The sequence below is a fragment of the Silurus meridionalis genome, chromosome 29, assembly GCF_014805685.1.
Source record: "Silurus meridionalis isolate SWU-2019-XX chromosome 29, ASM1480568v1, whole genome shotgun sequence".
In the NCBI taxonomy this organism is placed as follows: domain Eukaryota; kingdom Metazoa; phylum Chordata; class Actinopteri; order Siluriformes; family Siluridae; genus Silurus; species Silurus meridionalis.
In genome coordinates, this window is record NC_060912.1 from 2,082,401 (window position 1) to 2,104,750 (window position 22,350).

The 22,350-nt window shown below is 38.8% G+C and overlaps 1 protein-coding gene across 8 annotated transcripts in view; it reads left to right on the forward strand.

Annotated features, from left to right (window-relative positions):
- Window positions 1–22,350, forward strand: part of adgrb2 (adhesion G protein-coupled receptor B2) — a 333,861-nt gene that overhangs the window by 257,658 nt on the left and 53,853 nt on the right. For 7 of the 8 annotated variants that reach the window (XM_046843925.1, XM_046843929.1, XM_046843931.1 and 4 more), the window contains 7 exons: window positions 377–480; window positions 3,432–3,534; window positions 6,032–6,182; window positions 10,733–10,802; window positions 13,705–13,771; window positions 18,748–18,833; window positions 21,054–21,152. In XM_046843925.1, the coding sequence (XP_046699881.1) occupies window positions 377–480; window positions 3,432–3,534; window positions 6,032–6,182; window positions 10,733–10,802; window positions 13,705–13,771; window positions 18,748–18,833; window positions 21,054–21,152 (680 nt within the window). The remainder of the gene's footprint in view (window positions 1–376; window positions 481–3,431; window positions 3,535–6,031; window positions 6,183–10,732; window positions 10,803–13,704; window positions 13,772–18,747; window positions 18,834–21,053; window positions 21,153–22,350) is intronic. The other variant, XM_046843928.1, reaches the window with a different exon arrangement.

Consider the following 22,350-nt stretch of genomic DNA (forward strand, 5'->3'; position numbering starts at 1 on the left):
GAAACCGTCTGACCCTGACCCTGAATAAAAACCTGAACAATAGTTCAAAAAGGGGGACGTTGAGTTGACTGGCAACACAACTGAGCCATTGTCATGGCTTTCTTGGTTGGTTGTGTGATGGTCTAAGTCTTCCCTGGTTAAAATTAATTCCCAGATGTGCCATAATTGCAAGACCGCATGTTTCAAGATGTATATAAACATCAATTAGTTTGTTGTAGATGATACACCATGGACTCTTGGGTTTAGATCTTGGTCTTCAGTTTAGAATCCCACAGGTGGCCCTTAAGGCAAGGCTCTTACATAGGATCATTTTAAACAATTATGCCAAAATGCCTTGCCATTGTAAATACAGCATTGCTTTTGTCTTCTCACACAGGACATGGGATCGTCCAGCTTGCCCTCAGTACCGCTCATGGTGGGCTGTGGGGTCTCCTGCATGGCTTTGCTCATCTTACTGGTCATCTATGCTGCCTCCTGGAGGTAAGAATTACTTAAATGTCTTCCCACTCCTTGGTCAACAAGCTTTAATCTACAGTTGCCTGCACAGGTATTCATCCTTCTTGAATTTTCACACATTTTTAGTAGAATCTAAAATAATTATAATGCATGGAAGAAAACAAGATGTCAGTCATACGTAAAGGTTGTAATTGCGTATGTATATTCCAAGAAAACCCCAGCATTTGCTATTGAACATGCGCAAGGAACAAAACCAAGGCCTGGGGTGCAGTTCACAATCATCCCAAAGATGTTCGGTAGGGTTGAGGTCAGAGATCTATAGCCGGTCACTTAAGATCTTTCTCTCCAAACCATATCTTCATTAAGCTGACTTTGTGCTGGAACAGGCTGAGGTTTCAAAGACGTCCTGTAAAATTGTGTGTTTCCAGCTTTGTGGTAACAGTTTGGAGAAGAACCACCTATGGCAGGAAAGGTCCGGTGGCCCAGTACTTTTGTCCATATAGTGTGTTTAAGGATCTAAACTATTTTTACTGGTTCACCTGATTGGCAGCATTGAGTAGGTGTCATTCCATATGATATCGATTCGTTAAATATCTGAATTGCACAATTTTGAACTGTTCTTGGAAACAATATTCTGTATAGTCTTCTGCTGTAACTCATCCAACCCAAAAATTGTCATTTGTAGACTTAGGCAGCTTCCCTTGAGGGATTATTCAAATGGGGGTGGACTCACACTGAGATAAAACTGCAATTAGATGCATTTTGGCGTAGACGAGGGACAGGCAGGATAATGTGGCGGATGCTAGCGTGATTGTTGTGAAGACTCACAGAAAACAGCCGTCTGTGTCTGGCAGATGGCCTGGAGCGAAGTCTAACATTGTGTCCTGGGTACAAACAGAGTTTTAGTTAAATATTTTTGTTTACATCCACTGAACAGGAATCTTTCACAGTATGGCGGATTTCCTGAATGGGCTTTTCAAGACAAACCACAGAAAGGCCAGGCCTTGTTTGGACAAAAATACTGGGGTGGCTGAATTTTCCAGCCATATGTGGTTCTTCTCCAAACTACTACCAAAAAATTAAGACACAATTGTATTTATGCATACTCTAAAACTAGTGGAACATCTCAGAAGAGTGGACATTATTATAACAAATAGGGATTAAATGTGGACAAATTTATTTTCATTTTGTCCATATAGAGATAAATACTCGATTCTGATTGGCTGGAACGTGTGGGTTTAAATTGTTTTAGATAGTTCCAGTCAGTTTAAATCAACGCACTGAATGCACTGCCTTATAAACAACCGTAACCATAGTAACACAGTTACAGTTCCACGCATAACCTCATTACTTTGTGAAGCAGCTAATAGCGTTAACAAATCATCGAGGTCCTCAGAAGAGGGAAGCTGGTGACAAGTTTGTAAAAAGGTTTTTAAGAGACAACTATCACAATTTACACAATTGTCCACTCAGCTGTTTCTGCACTTGTACTACGCAATTCATTTTCAGAGGCTTGAATGCACTAATGGAATTCTTCGATTCTATTATCAAATTCTAGTAATAATGAGGTTCTGTTAGGGGTAAATACACGAATACGTATCACATTTTAATAGTTGTGTATTTCTGTAGCTTTTTAAACTGAATAGTTATGGAATTCTCAGGGCTGTGAAATTTTTTTTGTAGTTGTAGAATTCACGTAGTTGTGATGTTGTTTTTGGTTACATTTTATTGCCTGTAGATTTGTAGCTATGGAATTCTAGTGATTGTGGAATTCTTGGAATTATAGGATTCTTGCAGTTATGTAACTTTCATTGTTGCAAAATTGTTTTGTGAAATAGTAACAGAATTTTCAAAGCTGTGGAATTTTATAGTTGTTAAATTCTCATAGTTGTGGAAGTCTTGTAGTGAAGAAATTCTAGTGGTTTCGGAATTCTTGTAGTTATGAAATTCTCTGGTATGTGGAATTCTTGTAGTTATGGAATACTAGTGTATGTGGAATTCTTGGAGGTATAGGACACTTGTAATGTAACTTTCATAGTTGTGAAATTTTGTTGTGAAATAGTAATAGAATATTAGAAGCTTTGGAATTTTAAATATTAAATTCTCATAGTTTATGTGGAATTCTTGTAGTTATGGAATTCTAGTGTATGTGGAATTCTTGGAGTTATAGAATACTTGTAGTTATGTAACTTTCATAGTTGTAAAATTGTGTTGTGAAATAGTTATTGAAATTTAGAAGCTGTGAATTTTTTTAGTTATTCTCATAGTTGTGGAAGTCCGGTAATAATGGAATTATTGTAGTTATAGAAATTTGTAGCTATGGACTTTTAGCAGTTGTGGAATTCTTAAATTACTGGAATTCTAGCGGTTGTGGAATTCTTGCAGTTATAGAATTCCTGAAGTTGTGATACTTTGTGTAATTATTGAATTCTTAGTTAGAAATTTTGTACTCAGTTAGAAATATTGTATTTAATGAATTCTCAATGTGGCATTTTATGGAGTTGTAATATTTTTTTTAATCATTATGAAATTGTATTAATTAGAATTCAAATTTCTCGCAAAGTTGTATTCCCAATAGTTTTAAAATACCATTGTTACTCCCACACTTTCTAAGACTACAATAACGTAGACACTATTGAACTGTTTTCCACTGCTTCACTCCGCCGTCTATACAGGACACCGCTACGAAAGAAACCTATTGATGCAGAGAGCTGAACCATTGTACTCCGGCACAAAGCATTTTTTTGACCTTGTTGCCCTAAAATGCATTTATTTCTCGAGCCAAATATAGGCGAGATCATTTTTCCATGGAAAAATTGCTCAGTTATTTGTGCTGTCAGTAAATCAGAATCAGAATGGGTTTTATTATACATTAGAGTTAAGGCTTGTGCAGGATATGATGGAGCTGTTGCTCTGTTCTGTGTTTACTGTTTGTAAATATATGTGACTGATGATGTACTGTGTTTATTCCTCAGGTACATTCGCTCAGAGAGGTCTATCATTTTGGTGAACTTTTGTCTGTCCATACTGGCTTCGAACATACTTATACTAGTGGGACAGTCTCAGACACTCAGCAAGGTGAGTGTGTGTGTTTGTGTTTGCAAGCCTTAATATGCTCAAAAGACCATACTTTCTATTATTATTATTATTATTATTATTATTATTATTATTATAATTATTATTATTATTATTATTATAAATATTATTGGGAGCATTGGTGTTGGTGGTAACTTGAAAAACAAACTCATCCACAAGTAAACTCATCCTTTTTAGTACTCATGCTGGGGTTCACCCACACACTCACGGTTAGGGACGCCATTCCATCTTGACGTCCGTTAGTGACCAAAGCTGAGAGCACTGTATTGTATTAATGTCCTTCTATTTAATCCATACAACGGTGCACCTCCATTTGAAACACACTTGGCTGGAAAAGTCGGGTGTCCCAATATTTTTCCTATAGTGTAACTAAGCAATAGCTCTTGAATGGTTTTGTGGATAGACAAAGGGTTCATTTGGTATTCAAAACTCACTCTTGGACATCATGGTCCACTTCAGGGTGCATTTTTTAACACCGAAATTTGTTCCCTGGACTGCCAGAACACACCCCGGACAACAATGCAGCTCTTTTGTGGAATTGTGCGATGAAAAAAATCATCTTTGACCCCCTGTCGAGCCCTGGAAAGCACCAACTTGAAAAGCAATTAGCACGAGCATGCCCAGATTGAACCTGGCTCGAGAAATCTGTCCGAACTCTCCGGTGACAGCAGTGGCAATCAGCGCAGTCCCGCACACATTAACACTTTTCCCCCGGCTGTCGGAACATCCTGTAAGATACAATCTCGGTGCAAACAGCGAGTCGAGGAAGGACGTTGCCAGATTGGCAGCCGTACCGAGGGCTCCGGGGGTCAGCTACATGTCAGCCATGTCAATCACTGCGGAAAGGTTGGCGAGCGTGAGGAAAGAACAGCACGGGCGCAAATCAAAGCAGCTAGTCTGGGTTAAAAAACACAGGGTTGTTCAAAAGATGTTTAGCTTGCTCCAGGTGCTTTTTATTCAAAAGCATATTTGACTTTGGAATATACATTTTCACCCCAATTCAGATCAATACTTTTCATATTGCTGTTGACTTAATTTTCATAGTTTGGTATAGCGCAATTTTACAGAGACTACATGCCAAGAAACCAAGACACAAAACAATGGACAAGTGAAAGAACACCATAATGTGACTTAGAGACCTCTCAATGTAGCTGGGGGATGGTTCCAAGATCTAAAAGTTTACTGTGGAAGGTTAAACTTAAGAACCATGTGGATGGATTTGGTGGCTTAGGACTACAATTGGTATGAACAATTTTATGCATTCAAGCATCCATCAGTTGATAGTCAACATTAATAATGCTAAAACTATAATAAATGGACATTCTGTGTCAGTTCAAATGAACCCATCTTCACGGTTCTTCCACGGTTCTTCGATAGAACCATTTACAGTGATATCATGCTTTCATGTAGCAAACATCATCATCTAAACATAGGGTCTGGAATCCTCCTGTCACGCCTCCCTCTGAGGTGCTAATCACCGGCACCTGTTCCTCATTCCCGTGCCCCTTTATAAGTTCCCATTTCCACCTCACTCGCTGTCGGATCTACATGGTCATGCTAGTGATAGTGATAGTGCCTTGTGGATTCTACCCGCTTAATAAACAATGATAAAGTTACTCCTGTTTCCTTTGCGTGGTCACTTTCCTGACAGATCTAAACAAAGACTCATATCCTGATGTATTAATGAAATATTCATGGATATTGAATGTGTTGAACATCTATGGAAGGAGTCTCCAGTGTCAATGGTTTGTAAGTTTTCTATCAAAACTGTAAAGAACTCTTTATTTGGGATTTCGACTTTCTCATGTACTGTTGCTGATGTCTCATAGATGTTCCACTACCTTAAATGTAACTATAAATGGATAAAAATTACATTGATAAATTACTATTCTTCCCCTTATAAAATGTTAAGGATGTTCAGCACGCCACATGCTTTACTGTTGTAAAAATATGGCGTGTATTTCAGTGCACTATAGAAGGTCCGGGAATCACATGACACTCGGTAAAGACTGGAAGACAGCAGTTCTTTTGCTTTTTATGCCAATTTTAATAGTTATTTTTCATCCCTAGTAAATGATTGGATATTGCGGTACGTCACTATTGCCATGTTAGCGCTGTAAAGTGGCATATTTCATGCAGTTTGCCCTTTTTCCTATCTCTTAACATCTCAGACCCACCATGCCTCGGCGAAGAATAGCTCTGACCTTTCTCAACATGCACACACACATATATTCATGCCTGTTTTACTCTACTTATGAAGACCTTTGATCGACATAATTATGAACACGGCTAATTAATGCCGTGGTGCAATTCTTAAATCGAACCCGAACTTGAACTGTTGGTGTTTCAATTATTGCTTTAACCAACTTTTTATTTCTTTTTCAATATATACTTGTATTATAGACAATGACACTTTCTCTCTCTCTCTCTCTCTCTCTCTCTCTCTCTCTCTCTCTCTCTCTCTCTCTCTCTTTCTCAGGGGCTTTGCACTATGACTGCTGCCTTTCTTCATTTCTTCTTCCTGGCCTCTTTTTGCTGGGTTCTAACAGAGGCGTGGCAGTCTTACCTTGCCGTCATTGGAAAGATGAGGCCACGCCTCATTCGCAAGCGTTTCCTGTGTCTGGGTTGGGGTACGTGTATCTCTTTTTCTTTCTCTATCACACACACACACACACACACACACACACACACACACACAAGGACACACAAGGTATGCAAATTGGCTGGCCTGGGTAAGAGGGTGGGAGGGGCGGATACTATGACCTGTCAATCAGACAGGCAGCAGCCAATCACAGGCATCTTGGGAATACACTGCATAAGTGGCAGCAGATAATAAATATTCAGACGGTGGCTGCACATGTTTTTAGTGGAAACATATGTTCTTCCTCACCCTTCCGTCTGTTCGTAGCTGTCATGCAAAAAAAAAAAAAGGGAAGGTGCTGGTGCTGGGTGGGAACTGGCGAAGGAGAAGACAATTGAGGGGGAAAAAAATCAAACAAAAAAATGTTACAACAAAGAAAACATTATATAATATTTAATCTTTATTTTTTATTAATGATATTGAACATTTATTAATTTATTTATTAAACCACCCATTAATTGATTTATTATTTCATTTATTTAACCACTCATTTAATTAATGAATTAATGTACCTTACTTACTTAAAAAAAAAAAATTATTTAACCACATATTTATTTATTTATTTATTTATTTATTTATTTATTTATTTATTTATTTACGTATTTTAATTAATCGTTTAACCTCATTAATCAATTACTTACTTTTTTTTTTTTTAATTACCTATTTACTAAATTACTACCTATTTTTGTTAATAGTTAAACCATTCTTTGTTTTTTTTCTCTTTTGTTTTGTTTGCTGATCTTCTTTACTCATTATACAATCGTGATTATCATATCAGTGTAAATGTGTCACCGTCACTCTAACGCCGCTTCTTCTCTAAATACGACACAAAGGAACAAATCCCGGGCGGGAACATTCTGAAATACAGTATCTACATCACGTGTCATGCGTGCGATGAAAAAACGCCCGACACGTCTAAACGTCTCATTCTGTCACTCGCGCTCGGCGTCTACGTCCTTTCATCGTTTTAAGCAGATCCTTTCGTTCTACTTTATTGATATGTAGCTAAAAATATATCTTTCAAATCTGTACATCGTCTGGGAAGGTTCAATACGGTTGCCAGAAGTAACTTTTCTATGCTTTCATGTTAATTTTTGGAATTTACGCAATTATATATAAATAGATGGACTAAAAGTATTAGTTGACTTTTCCAGCCCTGCCTGGTTCTTCACCAAAATGTCTTTGGATGTGGTAGGGTGAAATTTTTGCTTTTTTGGAAATAGGAGACCCAGACCTGTTCCTGCATGCTTCTGTGAACAAAGCCAGCTACATGAAGATCTGCTTTGGGAGATCTCCTGCTATAGAGCTCTAAACTCTATTGAACAGCTTTGGGATGACTAGGAATTCAATTCATTTAGCATAAATCTCTATAAACACAATCTAAAATGGACTAAATGTTTGAAAAACACACTTGTCTACAAACTCCAGTCCATATAGTAGACGTCCTTCTGAGGGGAACATCGAGTTACGACATCTGCGACATGCCATATTGCCCTACATCGGTCTGGTGCGTTGAAGCGGATGCAGGAAGCCAGATTGGGGAACGGCATGAGGTTGAAAGGAGCAGAAGTTTCCCCCTCGTACTGCACAACATCTCTCATCCAAAAGGATCGATGACATCACAGTGCTGTCATCAGGGATGGTTTTAATTTCCCCCCTGTGGGAAGTGGATACAATAAAAATAGCATTATTTGCCCTTTGCGTTTGGTTTATTGCTTAATAATAGAACATAAATGAATGTTCAGTGCAATCAGGACTAAATCTTGATACGTTTAAGTTAATATCCAGAGACATCCCAGATCTTAGTTACTTTGAGCTCTCATTTTGTGTATTTCAGGAACCGCCAATCTGGGAGTCTGTAGCGTTTATGAAAAGTAAACAAACAAATATTTTATGAAAACTATTAAAAAACATCCCTTGAGCAGCAGTTGTGCAGGTGGATATTGTGTATTTTATTGATGATGTAACTCTCAGAATGCATACCACATTGAACCTTAAGGGCAGATGATCATCTTGACCTGGTTATGGTAGTTTTAAAATCCTGCTTCGTGGTACCACAGTTTGAGAAGCATCATGAATTCCGACTTCCATTTTAAATACAATGCTGGCAGCATTTTTCTATAGATTATGATGCTTTTGTTCACTTTTATTTATTTTTTCGTTTTCTTGTTGTTGTTTTTGACCTGTAATCAAAACTCTCTGTGGACCTTAACGTTTGTGGACACCCTTCTGGGAACACACTCTACTTGATTTTTGGGGTGCTTGTGGAGATGTGGGTGAAGTCAGGTACTCATATAGGTGATGTGAGGAGTCCATGTATTTAGTTCCAAATCATCCCACAGGAGATCTTGCATTCCAATAGCCCATGGAAATTATATCTTCATGGTGCTAAGTTTGTGCACAGGGGCATTGTCATGCTGGATACAGGTCTGGGTCTGTAGTACAAATAAAGAAAAATTGTGTGGCTCATATGGCTTGAAAATTGTGCTCTCACACCTTGTGAGAGAGGTGGAGGTGAAGAGACGTATGGAAGGGTCAGAGAGATCTGCCGAGAAACCGTGAGTCGGGATTTTCGTGATGCAATGGAGTGTAGCTCAAACTGGGGTCGTCCTCGCTTTTCTGTCTCTGCCTGGAGGAAAACAGATCCACAGACGATATGTTGAGGGGAAGCATGAGCTTCTCTCCCCTGTTGCTTTTCCGGCATACTTTTATATCCTCCAGTCTTCTCCGAAACGGTAAAGAGCTGCCGCATTGATTATCTGATGCCAGCCGTGTTCTATTTCTATGTCCCGCCTTCCATTCATGTGCCTCCTGGCTTTCCACTACCCTAGTGCTGAATCGGCGCTGTCCGTTCAGCACTCTGGCAGCAATCATGTTCTATTACCTGTTTTAGTGTAACTGGACCTCAAATCATATTAATATATTAATACAAAAACGAATTTTAAATTTTTTAGCTAATATGTGTATTCATGTGGAATATCCACTACGTAGAACACAAGCAGAGAAAAGATGATGATGATCAGGTGATCAGGAAGGTCTCTGTTCTCTGTCATGGTTACACCTCTGTCTCATCCACGTTATCTCCAAACTTCTTGTTGCCTTCTGCCTGCTCATTGTGAGCTTTATAAACTAGCCTTTATTAAGCTTTACTTAGCTTAACTGTTGCTAGCTAATAATGTACACAAATATACACACATAATACTGTACTGAAAAACCTCATGGTTAATAAATGAAATAGTATTTTGCTGCTTGAGAATTCCTCCATTTCTGCGTTGAACGATAGTGTTGCATCAACACGTCTCGTCAAATGGTCCTCAATTAGGCTTTGAAAAATGAAGCCATACTTCGGTCACATTTGTCAAAAACGAATTAAATTCATTTCTTGTATTTGTTTCCTACATCAGTCTCAGGGCGCCATTACTTTTGCAACCGGCACGCAAACGGCGCATGCGATTAACTCGCAGGCTGATTAACTCCTTGTTTCCCCTTTATGTTTGCTCTCTTCTTCTTTTTTGTTTGTTTCGTGCCGTAGTTTACAATGCGAAGCTTTTTCTTTTTCTAATTGTGCTCAAATTGTGGAGTTAATCAGAGCATTGTTAATTACATGAATATTCCAGAGACGTGCTCATTATGTGTGAACACAGCGCACCAGACACAAGCGAGAGCACAACCGATAGGTGCAATTACCGCATGGCTATAGCAGCCTTTTCCAACTGAGATGGCAAACACATTAAAGATGCATCAGCAGGAGGGACTTCATCCGAAATACACACCAAGACGGAAAATAAGATCTCGTTGCCACTGAAAAGAAGGCAACTAGACATAAGGAAACAACAAATGGCAGTAATAGGTTGGATGTATAGGATTTTTGTTTTTTTTTAAGCAATGCTTAAAATGGACATAATTGACAATTGCAAGTATGAGCTGACATTTTCAGACTGAATTCACACCCACGCCTTCTCTAGCAAAAGAATAAAATGTTTGTTCGTTTTTTTTCTGTTACTGTTTCCCTATGGATTTCAAACGACTGTGTTTTCATGCAAGTTTGACAGGAAAGAAAACGCAAACGTATTAACGGATCATGAAAAAGCTTAACAACCGCTTTGAACCGTTTCCTCACGGTGTCCAGCTTTTTTTGAAAAAAAAATGAAAGTCCGTCTTGTAAACGTCCTTGTAAGAGTATCTGAGACCGAATCCGTTTCTTGTGGAATGTGAAAACAGCTAGTAAATCTACACAAATATATTTGAGCTTGTACAGTTTGCTACAGATTCGGGTTGTGAGGTCTGACTAGCGCTTCGGCTTTGACCGACCAATCAAATGACGTGAAAATGGCGTATTTGGACGCCTCCAATCGAATGACAGTCTCATTGGTTGAAGCAACAGCTTCAAGAAAAGTTGAGTTGAAGCTAAAAGAGTCAGAAATCATAGTTAAAAATTATGTCATAAAATCATAAACAGACTATGATATATAGATATAATTTTATTCTATATGTTTTCTTTTTTGGTCATTTTCTCCTCTTCATGTCTTTTCGTTGTAGGTCTACCAGCCCTGGTTGTTGCTGTGTCTGTAGGATTCACCAGAGCAAGAGGCTACGGCACAACGAACTAGTGAGTAGCATCAGGGCTCTCTTCCAAGCTTCTCATATGACGCTGTAAATTTCTCATATTTATTTTTTTATTGTTTTGATGTTCAACAGGTACAAAATAAGTGTTAAGCATGATGTGCGGGAGGTCACATGACCTGCAGGCGGAGTGTGCATTTATATTGATCAATCGATCCTTCCCGAAGGTGTTATAGCTCTTTAGCAGGTTTCTCAAGATCTTCCACTCCATCTAATTAATGGACAATCTCAGGAGCAATGTCATGCTGGAACAGGTTTGAGTCTCCTAGTTCAAATAAAGGAAAACTTTTATGATGCCAGTGTTCTCCAATTTGGTAAAGAAACATGTGGCTGGAAAAGTCTGGTATCCCAATACTTTTGTCTGTATAGTTTCTGTACTTAATTGCAGAATATTTAAATGCCTAAAAAACAAAAGGTTTTCAGGGATGAGACTTTAAATATATTCACACAAATTGTTAAAAAAAATGTTTTAATTAAAAAAAAAATCATAAAATATTTAAATGATTACATTTTAATGATAAAAATTGTACTTTTATTACCTAATATATAGTATTTATCTCTTGGGACACATGAGAAAGTCTGTTTCTATGGGTTAAAAATGGTCAGTATACAGTACGTACCTGTAAATGTAATATCAACAAAACACAAATGCCGTGTCATTCATAAAACCATTGAGATTGACGGATTGCCATGCACACACACACACACACACACACACACACACACACACACACACACACACACACATGCACACAGACACGTACACAAAAAAGAAAACAGTAAATAATTCAGAGCATTGTGAATATTCCTCCTGACAGAGTTGGAGAGGATGTGGGAAGAATGCGGAATTGAGTGATGGAGAATTAAGGCGTAATAGTGATCTGTGTGGGGGCTCCATTCTCAATAAGAAGAGAATGAAGAAAAGGAAGAAGAGGAGGAGAAGAAAAAGGAATCAAATCGCAGACCGAGCCAAATTAATTTTTTTATCCCAATTCTTTAGCTGTCTATTTTTTTTTTCTCTTTCATCCATTGGCTCTGCCTCGAATTGCGAATTGTGACTGAACCGTATTCAAAATCATCGACGTGATATGAATCTGAACGCAATTTGCTTTGGTTTTTTGCTTTTATTTATAACTCAGTCATGTGTTACTATTTGTAGGGAATATACAGTAAATGATTAGAAATAAAGACTATATTTTTACACAATATTGCAAAAAGTATTATAACTAGAGCTGTTAATCGTTTCAAATATTTAATCGCACAATTGTCGTGATTAATCACAACTTAATAGCACATTTGAATCTGTTCTGAATGTACCTTAAATGAATACTTTTGAAGTTTTTTATACTCTAATCAGCACACGCATGGACAAATACAAATGCTTTATGCAAATTTATGTTTATTAGTTGTGAAACCGAACTCAACATTGAGCATGAAGACAAAATATTCTTTCAAATTGTAAATGTAAATGTAATTATAGTCTTTTAAATCACTTAAATCATCAGGACACCAAACTGAACTTTCCTTATGTTTCCACATGGACGGTTTAAATCGTCAGATGTGTGCATCAGAGTTTTTTATTTTTATTTATTTATGTATTTTATTTTATTTTTTATTTTTTGCTTCTTTTCTATTTATTTAAAATGTATTCGCTTGAACGTGTTATTAAAGCTGTAATTGTGACAGCCCTCTTTATGACATGACTTTTTTCAGCTATATGTGGTTCCTCTCCAGATGAAATTGTCCCATTACTTGAACTAGGAGACCCAATCTTGTCCCGGCATTACAATGCACTTGTGCACAAAGCAAACTCCATTAAGATCTGCTTAAAATGGGTTGGACCGGAAGATCTCCTGCTATAGAGCTCCTACCCTATTGAACACCTTTAGAAAGAATGTGATATCCTGACTGAACCCAAGTTCTCCTCACCTGCTCACCTACATTAGAACCTGACTTAACTTACACCCTGGTGTATGTAATGACCTCATATCTCCAAAAGTAACATCCAAAATCTAGTGGAACATCTTCCCAGTAGAATGGAGGTTGTTCTACCTGCAAATGGGGACTTAATCTGGAATAGAAACCTTATAATCAGGTGTCAAAAACTTTGATTTATTAAAATGACAGTGTAGTTTTTTTTTTAATTCTTGAATCTGATTGGTCAAGAGGTTGTGGAATTATGTCCTATAGCATTACTTTCTAGAAGTTATTTATTTCATATTTATGGAAGAAGTTTCCAGTTTAAGTGGTTCGGAATCGACTTGGGAAAAAAGCAATAAAAACGAAATAAGACTAGCGATTTAATTAAGACAAATGAAATTGTTGGAACAGATAGCGCTATGGTGTCACTGATAGCTGAATCGCTGGCGTGGTTGAGCTGCGTTACTAGAAGATGTCTAGATATTTTGACTTTGTGTACTTGAATCATTTGTACAAAAAAAAAAACTTTTGGAAATGTTCGAGAAATTCAAACATGGATTGGTGAAAACTCTGGTGACTAGAAGTCTCAATTTGTGTTGTTAGGCATATTAGTTCCTTGTCCTTCATCCAAGAACTAGGGATGACATTTTAATTGGAAGTAAACAGTATTTCTTGTGCTTCTGTAATAATTCACGGAAACGAAATAGATCCGTTGTGAAATAACCGACGTTGACATGGGGTGGAATGAGAGCAAACCTGGCTTTCATCAAAAGGCTGTGAAGAAAGTTTGGTCTGTCATTACGCCATTGAAATTCTTTGCTAACGATATTAGCCGAGTCAGATTTCGTTCTGGAAGGAAGTGGTCGCTCAGAGGTTAAAACTTTGGCGATACGATCAGGTCTTGAGTACAAATCCCACATTCACTGCTGATTTTCATAACATCATTTTTTTTTTCTTCCTGTCTTTAGTTGCTGGTTGTCTCTAGAAGGAGGTCTGCTCTATGCATTTGTTGGTCCTGCAGCCGTCATTGTTTTGGTAAGTCACAGAAACTTCGATTTCTTTCCTTCCTCAGCACATTTGATGTCCCACAGTATGAAGAACTTTGAGAACACTAATGAAATGAATGTTTATTTTATTACGTTACTGTGGTACATTTTAAATGTTCAGGCAAACCTTGAGGAGCTCTGAATATCTCGGTTTGTGTGTATGTTTGTGTGTGTGGGTGTGTGTGTGTGTACATATAAATTATGGCCTCAGGTGTGTTTCAAACCAGTTCCGAGCAAGCTGTTTCCGTTATATTTCACGGTCAGATGCGATTTTGCGTTGTTTGTCTGTTTCTTCATGGTCAGATGCGATTTGCGTTGTTTGTCCACGTCTCGCTGGTGTTGCGACTCGAACAAACCGCAGGAAATGAGATTTGGGCATCTGGAGATGCAGCCTCCTTCATCCTCGGGGAGGCGAAATCTAATTAATGAGAAAAATAATTAGTCGAGCTTTCAGCAAAGAGCAGAACAGTGCGATTGTCTCGAGGCGACTCCTTTAACATGATTAGAATCCGAAAGCCCAGGGACTCGGGTGAACCTGCTGCTGTTCGGGTCACTTGCGAATGGCCACGCTGGAGCTGCTCAGGCGCACAGATTCCAAACAGCACTTCACAGCCTCCAGATTCCAGCACAGATTATCTGTGCATACGTTCCAGGTGCTGTAAGACTGTCATGCAGATAGGCGGCTTGAGTCTGGGAAGCCGGAGAAACACGTGTGAAGAGCAAGTTTTTTTACTATAGTATTTTGCAAATCTAGAGCTAGCTCATTCCTACATTTTCCTTTTGTATTCTTGCACTCCTGCTTTAAGAGTAAAGCATTCAACATTATTTTGAAATACTAGAAACAGCCCAGTCTTAGAAATACAATGAATAGTCTTTAATATTTTAGCCAGCTAATCTTAGAAATCCCAAAAAATGGTCCAACATGCAAAAGTGTAGTACATTGTTATACCACAATCAGCTCAGTCTTAATTAGTCCAATGGTACTTTGTAATACTAGAGCTAGCTCGGTCCTAGAGACATTAATACATTTTAATACTGGAACTAAATCAATTCTGGAGCCAGCTTAGTCTAAGAGACCCCATAAATACTTTATATTAGTAGATCCAACCAAATCATTTAGAGTCCAACAGTACACAGTGTCCTAAAACTCTTTAACGTGCCAACAATACAATATAATACTGCAGCCAGATCAGTCCTATTTAGTCCAATTGTACTCTTCAATACTAGATCTAGTTAAGCCCTTGTCAATCAACTCTGGAACCAGTTCAGTTTTTGAATAGCAATTAATACTCTATGTTACAGGAACTAAATCAGTCATAAAGAGTCCAATTTTACTCTGGTATACTGGAACCGTCTCAGTTTTAGAAAGTTCATCAGTACTCTATATTTATGGAGTCCAAAAGATGCAGACATTACTTTGTAATCTTGTAGCAAACACAGATTTAAAATCCCATCCATACTCTAAATCAGTCTTAAATGTCCAACAGTACCATGGGATACTGAAATCAGGTCAGTCTTAGTTAGTCTAATGGTACTCCTAAATACTAGACCTAGCACAGCCCTTGAGACTCAATTGGTTCTTTTTAATACAGGAGCATAATCAAATCTGGAGCCAGTTTAGTCTTAGAAAACCCAACAGTACTCTGTCTTAATCCTGTAGCAAAAAAACAGTCTAAGAAATCCTATTATTATGGTAGATCGGGGGTGTCAAAGCTTTTCCACAAAGGTCCGGGATGGGTGTAGGTTTATTTAGAACCAATCAAGGGCCACACCTTGCTTGGACTTGCTTGGTTGGCATGAAAAACTGCACCCACACTGGCCCTTTGTGGAAAGGATATGACTACCTTGATCTCAAGACCATTGACTACTGAAATCAATTCAGTCTTAATTAGTTCAATGATACTCTTCAATACTAGACCAAGCAAAGCCCATCACCCCTTACTGACTCCATCGGTAATCTTTAAAACTCTGGAACCAGCTCAGTCTTTGAAAGTCCATCAAAAATTTTCTGTTACTGAAACAAGATCAGCCATAGAGATTCCAAAATCACACTGTAATACTGGAGCCAGTTCGATCTTAGAAAGCTCATCAGTACTCTAAATCAGTCTTAAATGCTCCAACAGTACTATGGATACTGGAACTAACTTAGTCTTAGCGAGTCCAATCGCACTCTTCAATACTAGAGTTAGCTCAGCTCTTAAGACTACATTGGTACTCTTTAAAACAGGAACTAAATCAATTCTAGAACTATCTTAGAAAGCTCAACAGTACTCTGTAATACTGAAACCAACTCAGTCATCGGAAGCCCATTAATACTCTATGTTTCTGGATCTAGCTGAGTCCTACACACTCTGTAAATTCAATCTTAAAGAGTTTAAGTACTCTAGTAACACTGGAACCAACTCACTCTTAGAGGGTAGTAGTACAAATAGTAGCATTTTATTAATAAATGGCTCTAAGAGTACCAATAGATATTGTATATAAAAAGTATAATAGACAGTTAAGTCCAAGAGCACTCTGTAATATTGGCCTCAAGTCAGTGCTAAAATCCTTTACTTTGCACTCGGGTTATTGATCACAAACCGCTTGGTGTGCACACATCTTTAAAGTTAACCCTCTTATCGAACTACACCACAGTAAACATCCTATTTTGTCTTCCCAGTGTATCCGGGTCCGTTTGACTCGTGACCATCTGCTATACTCTGCTAATTGCATTTCTTCATTCCCAAAGGACCAGAAGAGACAATCTAAACATTGGAGACAGCATGGAAGAACAATGGATAGCACAGGTTACAATGATTAGCATTATTTTGCATGTTTTAAACCCCATGACAATCAGCCAACGGTCAGAATTCATGATTTAAGGGTCACGGATTACATACAACACATTCTCGCTAACTATTAATACTTCTGGCATTATGACGATATGAGGATCTGGGGGCACTCTGGATAAGCCTATTATAGATAACCACATCATATTTAATATATTTATAAACAAATGGAGACTAAATGTGAAATGGGTCTCTTAGTCCAACTGAAGGAAAAAACGCATCCAAAAACAACAGGAAATCTGTCACCAATGCTGGAACGTGTCCTGGTCAAGCACCTTCTGATATCTGCACCAGATCTCTGCAATGGTGTCGAAACGGTGACCTTTGAGCTGGATCTTTATCTTTGAGAAGAGGGCGGAGTCCTCAGGAGTCGAATTTGGCAAATAGGGTGGGTGCGAAAGTGAGATCATGTGGATTGTTCTCCGACGATCATTATGCACGAGTTGCTGAATGGTGGAATCGACATTTTTGGGTGGTTGAGCTCGTTAAAGGGCTTCCTGATTTCCCGTCTTCTAACGGTAATGTTCTTTTGCTCTTGGACCACTTCCAAACGACTCGTTGCAGCGTCGACGTACAGTATGTCAAACGTATGTCATGTCAAACGTCTCTGAGGCAGATTTGCCCAGTTTTCCATGTTTTCCAAATTCCATGTTTGCTTTTTTTGTTCTAACTTGCTGTCCATGAGGAAATCGCAGACTTGGAATAGCACCAGTTAGCACCATTAGTCAACGTTTTGATAACACCTCGTAATCACTATCATTGGTCACTTGTTTGCTGCTATCCAATAATAAATGAATGAGCAAAAAAACAAGTCATCTTAGAGGGTTGTTATAAAAATGCGCAGCTAATAACAGCTGTTTTCGGAGACCAGGCCAAATATAAATCGATACGAAGGAGGCATAATTTTTTTTTTTTTTTACTGTAGTCTTCCTACTAAGCAATTGCCGCTTTCATTCTGAGATCCAGTTCCTGCCAGCTCATTTTATTCACACCACAGGCAAAGCACCCACTATTATCAACTGCAGTGATAATACAGCAATCAGTCAATTCGGAATGTTTTTTTTTCTCTCACTGTGCTGATGATTGAGTCATGAGTGAAGATCCGTGCTGATTCCGAGCTGCTCTTGTATACTGTGTATTGCCGGATCTTTTTTTTCTTTTCTTCACCTTCTTTAAGTTGTCAGGAAGCTAGTTTAGGAATCTTGATAAAGCCCATATAGAAATCTTGGAGGTGAAAGCTTGGTTTTGGATTTAGAAGATCAACCTTCTGACGGGTCTTCCATGGTTTTCTCAGCATCATTGTATTAAGTTTACTTACTTAGGTCTAGACCCTTTTGTGACCACCAAACCCATTACATTGTCCCTCTAATTTGGATGGGTCTCCTTTGCATCCAAATCCATTTCTATTCATCATGAAGATGATTGTTTTTTCTTAGATGTTCTTGCAATCGAAGCAGTAGCTTTACCCAACTTGGCAACCATAGGGCAATAAAGTAAGAAAAAAATCCAGTGATTTCCAGTGTAAAACCCATCTAGAATTCTTGGTGGTGAAAGCTTGGTGGCTTTGGGATTCTGAAGATCAACCTTCTGACTGGTATTTCACGGTTTTCTCCCCATCACTGCGCCTCAGTATAACATTTACTTACTATGGTCTGGATTTATTTAGTGAGCACCCTTACAGGGTTCCTCTCTTTTGGATCAGTCTCTTTTTCTCCATCCATTTCTAATTATCATGAAAAGAATTGCTTTTCCAAAGATGTTCTTGCAAACGATGCAGACCAACTTTTCAATTATGAGGCAATAGAGCAAAAAAATTTTTTCAGTGATTTACAACTCATACAGGTTCTGGTTTCATCTTTAAAAGAGTGGATTTGAACAAATTTTCAGTATTACTCTCCCATTCTTTTGACTCTTTCGACAGTTCAGTCATCTTGAGGAACTGCTTCAACCTGGTCAAGGTCATGATTATGATCATAGAATGCCTGGCACCATTACTCGTGTAAAATGTATGTTCTGTACAAGGAAACTTGATTGTGGTCAACCAACAGGGTCATACAGCAGGCAGATCCCGGAACGTGACAATGTTGTAATGATTCTTTGTGACGATTCTGACTCATTCTTGTCTCTTCCACAGGTGAACATGCTTATTGGGATCGTTGTCTTCAACAAGCTCATGTCAAGAGACGGCATCTCGGACAAATCGAAAAAGCAACGAGCCGGGTGAGTGAAGCCACGAGACCTACTCTTGGTGCTGAAAGCCTATTCATCACCGAGGCCTCGCTCATTTCCTAATGGCTCAGAGCTTTCCGGTCATTTGTATAACCGATAAACCGACGGCTGTATGCACTACATCAGACATACGGGGCCGGGGGGAGGGGGGTCATAAAAGGTTTTAATAAAAGGTGAGTTATAACAGCTTCTTAAGTGGAGCTGTATTGATCTGCAGCCTTGTTTACCTCTGATGTTTCTCTCATTAGCTCGCCTTACTCTCTCCCACACACACACCACACACACTGCCTGCTTTGTCACATTAGAAGTACAGGTAGGCATTAAAAGCTCTTTTATTCTGCGAGTAAAAAGTGGCGTAGACAATCAAACCGAACGTTTTCTGTTCCTTGGAAACTTCGATCCACCGTCTCGACCGAAGCCGGCGAACATAAAAGCAGACGATCACGTCGCATCATCTCACAGCCCTGCAACATTCGAATATATTTAACACAGCTTAAATACGGTTGTGAATTAACAACGAAAACACAACAACTGAAGTGGCACTCGTGAGGCTGACGGATAACCCGGCGCAGTAATACAATGGAATTGCTCTGTAGATTACTATACATGAGTGGGTAGGAAACGATTGGCTTTACTTATTGAATGAGGAGCTATTCAGAGATGGGAGCTAATCTAATGATGGGATATTTCTAATCCCTGCTCCAGACAGCAATCCATGTGGCAATTTCCTCTCAAATTGATTTCTTTTAATTTATTAATTTTTTTCTTTTTCAATGTGCAAGTGGGGTTTTGAAGCTACAGTGGCTAAGAGGAAGTTATCCTCAGGTAGACAGTTTGGTTCGAATATATATATATATATATATATATATATATATATATATATATATATATATATATATATATATATATATATACAGTGTACAGTATATGTGTGTGTGTGTGTGTGTGTGGGTTTGTGTATAGAGGGGCGGGGTTATGATGTGTTATTTCACAGATTTTGACTGCTCACCCGATGTGGCCCATGAGCATTTCTGATGTTCTGCAAACACTCTCCAAATTAATGAAGCATCACAAGGCTGCCCTTTGCATCCTGTGCACATTCTGCTGCGCTCTTACACCCCCACACACACCAGCACACACAAACACACATACACACACACACACACCAGACCCACCCACTAAGCCAGTCGAGCTCTCCTGACAAACTACAAACCACAGAGAAGAAAAAGTACCGTATCGCTCGAACTTTCGTTTCTCCGAGGCCGTGGCGTTTTTGCATTTGGCTGACGCAGGACTTCTACATTCGCGTTAACATTTCCTCAGTGTTAAAGGCCAGAATTTAAATTCGACTCCACCAACACGTTTATAAATAATGAACGATGCCGTGCCACCCCCCCTCCACACTTAGATCGCACCGGTCCCTCTTCTCATTTAGGTCGTCGGGAAGATCGCTGAGTTCCGGACGTTTCTCAGAGCTCGTAGGGTCCGACGGGTTCATTAAACACTCAAATCCATGACTAATGACCTGCGAGAGAAAGCGGATCAGGACGGCCTTGTATGCTTTCTTTACCAACACACACACACACACTTGCACGTACATCGAGGGGGAATATTTCACAACTCTCAGCTCATTAGTCACGGAGTTCAAGTTTGTAGACGTCTGTTTTCTTACAACTTACAACACACACTCGCACTTTTTGCCCAAAACCCAAAGTTGGTTCATCCAGTTCCCTCATGCTTCATGAGTTATTAATGAGGTGTAGTCAAAAAGTCTGCTCTTCTTTTTTTTTTTTCTCTCTCTCTTCCTATGTACTTGTTTCTCTCTTGCACAACAACAGCAGCGCTTCTTCTTTATTAATTATTGTATGTCGTTGATATACAGTGCACATGGACGGCTATCACCATGCACATTAATAACCTCATAATCTCATTGCAGATGCTACAAGTTCACCATGTTTTGTCTTCTAGTCTCATTCCTTCTTCTTCCCTTCTTTTTCGACCCATATCCTATGTGTTTGTATCATTTGAGAATATACCTTATGGTCCATCTGTTCCATCTGTGTGTGTGTGTGTGTGTGTGTGTACAAACCTCATGATTTTGTATTCTCCTTCCTATATGTTCACTTATCTACCTCCCTGTATGTTGTGAATTCATGTGTGTGTGTTTGTGTATGTGTGTGTTTGTGTGTGTGTGCGCACTGGGTCCCGAAGTCCATCGCTGGAGGCGCGTAGCAGACTGCTCCTCCAGTGCTCCAAGTGTGGGGTGATCTCCAGCACCGCTCTGTCCAGCTCCACCGCCAGCAGCGCCATGTTAGTCCCATTTCACTCTGCTTCTTTCTTTCTTTCTTTCTTTCTTTCTTTCTTTCTTTCTTTCTTTCTTTCTTTCTTTCTTTCGCTCTTTTTTCTCCGCACTATCCAAGTCTTCATGTCTCCGGGCTTGCTAGCTTTCTTAATCGTTTTTCATTATTTTTCTCTCTCTCAGCCTCTGTTTTGTTTCCTACCCATGGCCTTGTGAATGATTTAAGGTATATTTTGGTGTAAGTGCATCCAGGAAGGAATAAAACCCAAGATAGGAAAATGATCATAGGCATTGGGTTGTGATGTAAAGTGGAATTACATTCGACTTTTTGTTCTCTATAAAAACACGTCCTGGAGTGTTTTATTCCATTGCCCGTGATTGCACTGTAAACGGTCTGTAGATTTTCCGGTTTGATTTTCCTTCGTTTACAAAGCATGACACTGGAGACACCTTTTAATTATATATATACACATATAAAATCTTTTTTACTGATTTCATTACAAACCTGGCAACCCTTCCTGTCAAAGTTTATTAACATAGACCTTAAGTTACAGAACAAACCTGATGCTACAGTGTGAAACACAAGTTAATGTATTGCCCATTGGGAGATGGACTAAGGCATTGGACTTTGGCTCCAAAGGTTGTGAGTTCGAATCCCAGCCACACAATGCTGGCACAGCTGGGCCCCTGAGTAGGATCTTTAACCCCATAGATGCTCTGTATGAATGAGTTCCTCTGGACAAGGGCATCTGTTAAATTCCATAGTAAGTTAAAACAACATTCTGTACATTTTCTGTTTAAATAATAAAAAAACCTGAATTATTGTATGAAGTATTCAGACTCTTATTCAGAAACTTTAAAATGAGCTCAGGTGCCTCCAAATTCTCTCAGTAATTGCTGAGATGTTCTCCTTGACTGGCGTCCACCTTTTGAAACATCTAGTGATTGGACATAATTTGACACACACCTCCCTATAGAACGCCTCACAGCTGACAATGCAAAACCAAGCTGTGAGGTACATAATGTAATAATACATAATACAATGTACATATTAATTGCTCCTTATAGGAAAACATCGCCATGGCAACAACGTAGGTTAGCATCTGCAATTCAAGCCCCTGTTTAATTGTTACCAGAGAAATGGTGATGTTTGAGGGCAAGGGCATTAGTGTGAACCTTGCAGCTGGAACATATACATTACATTATAGC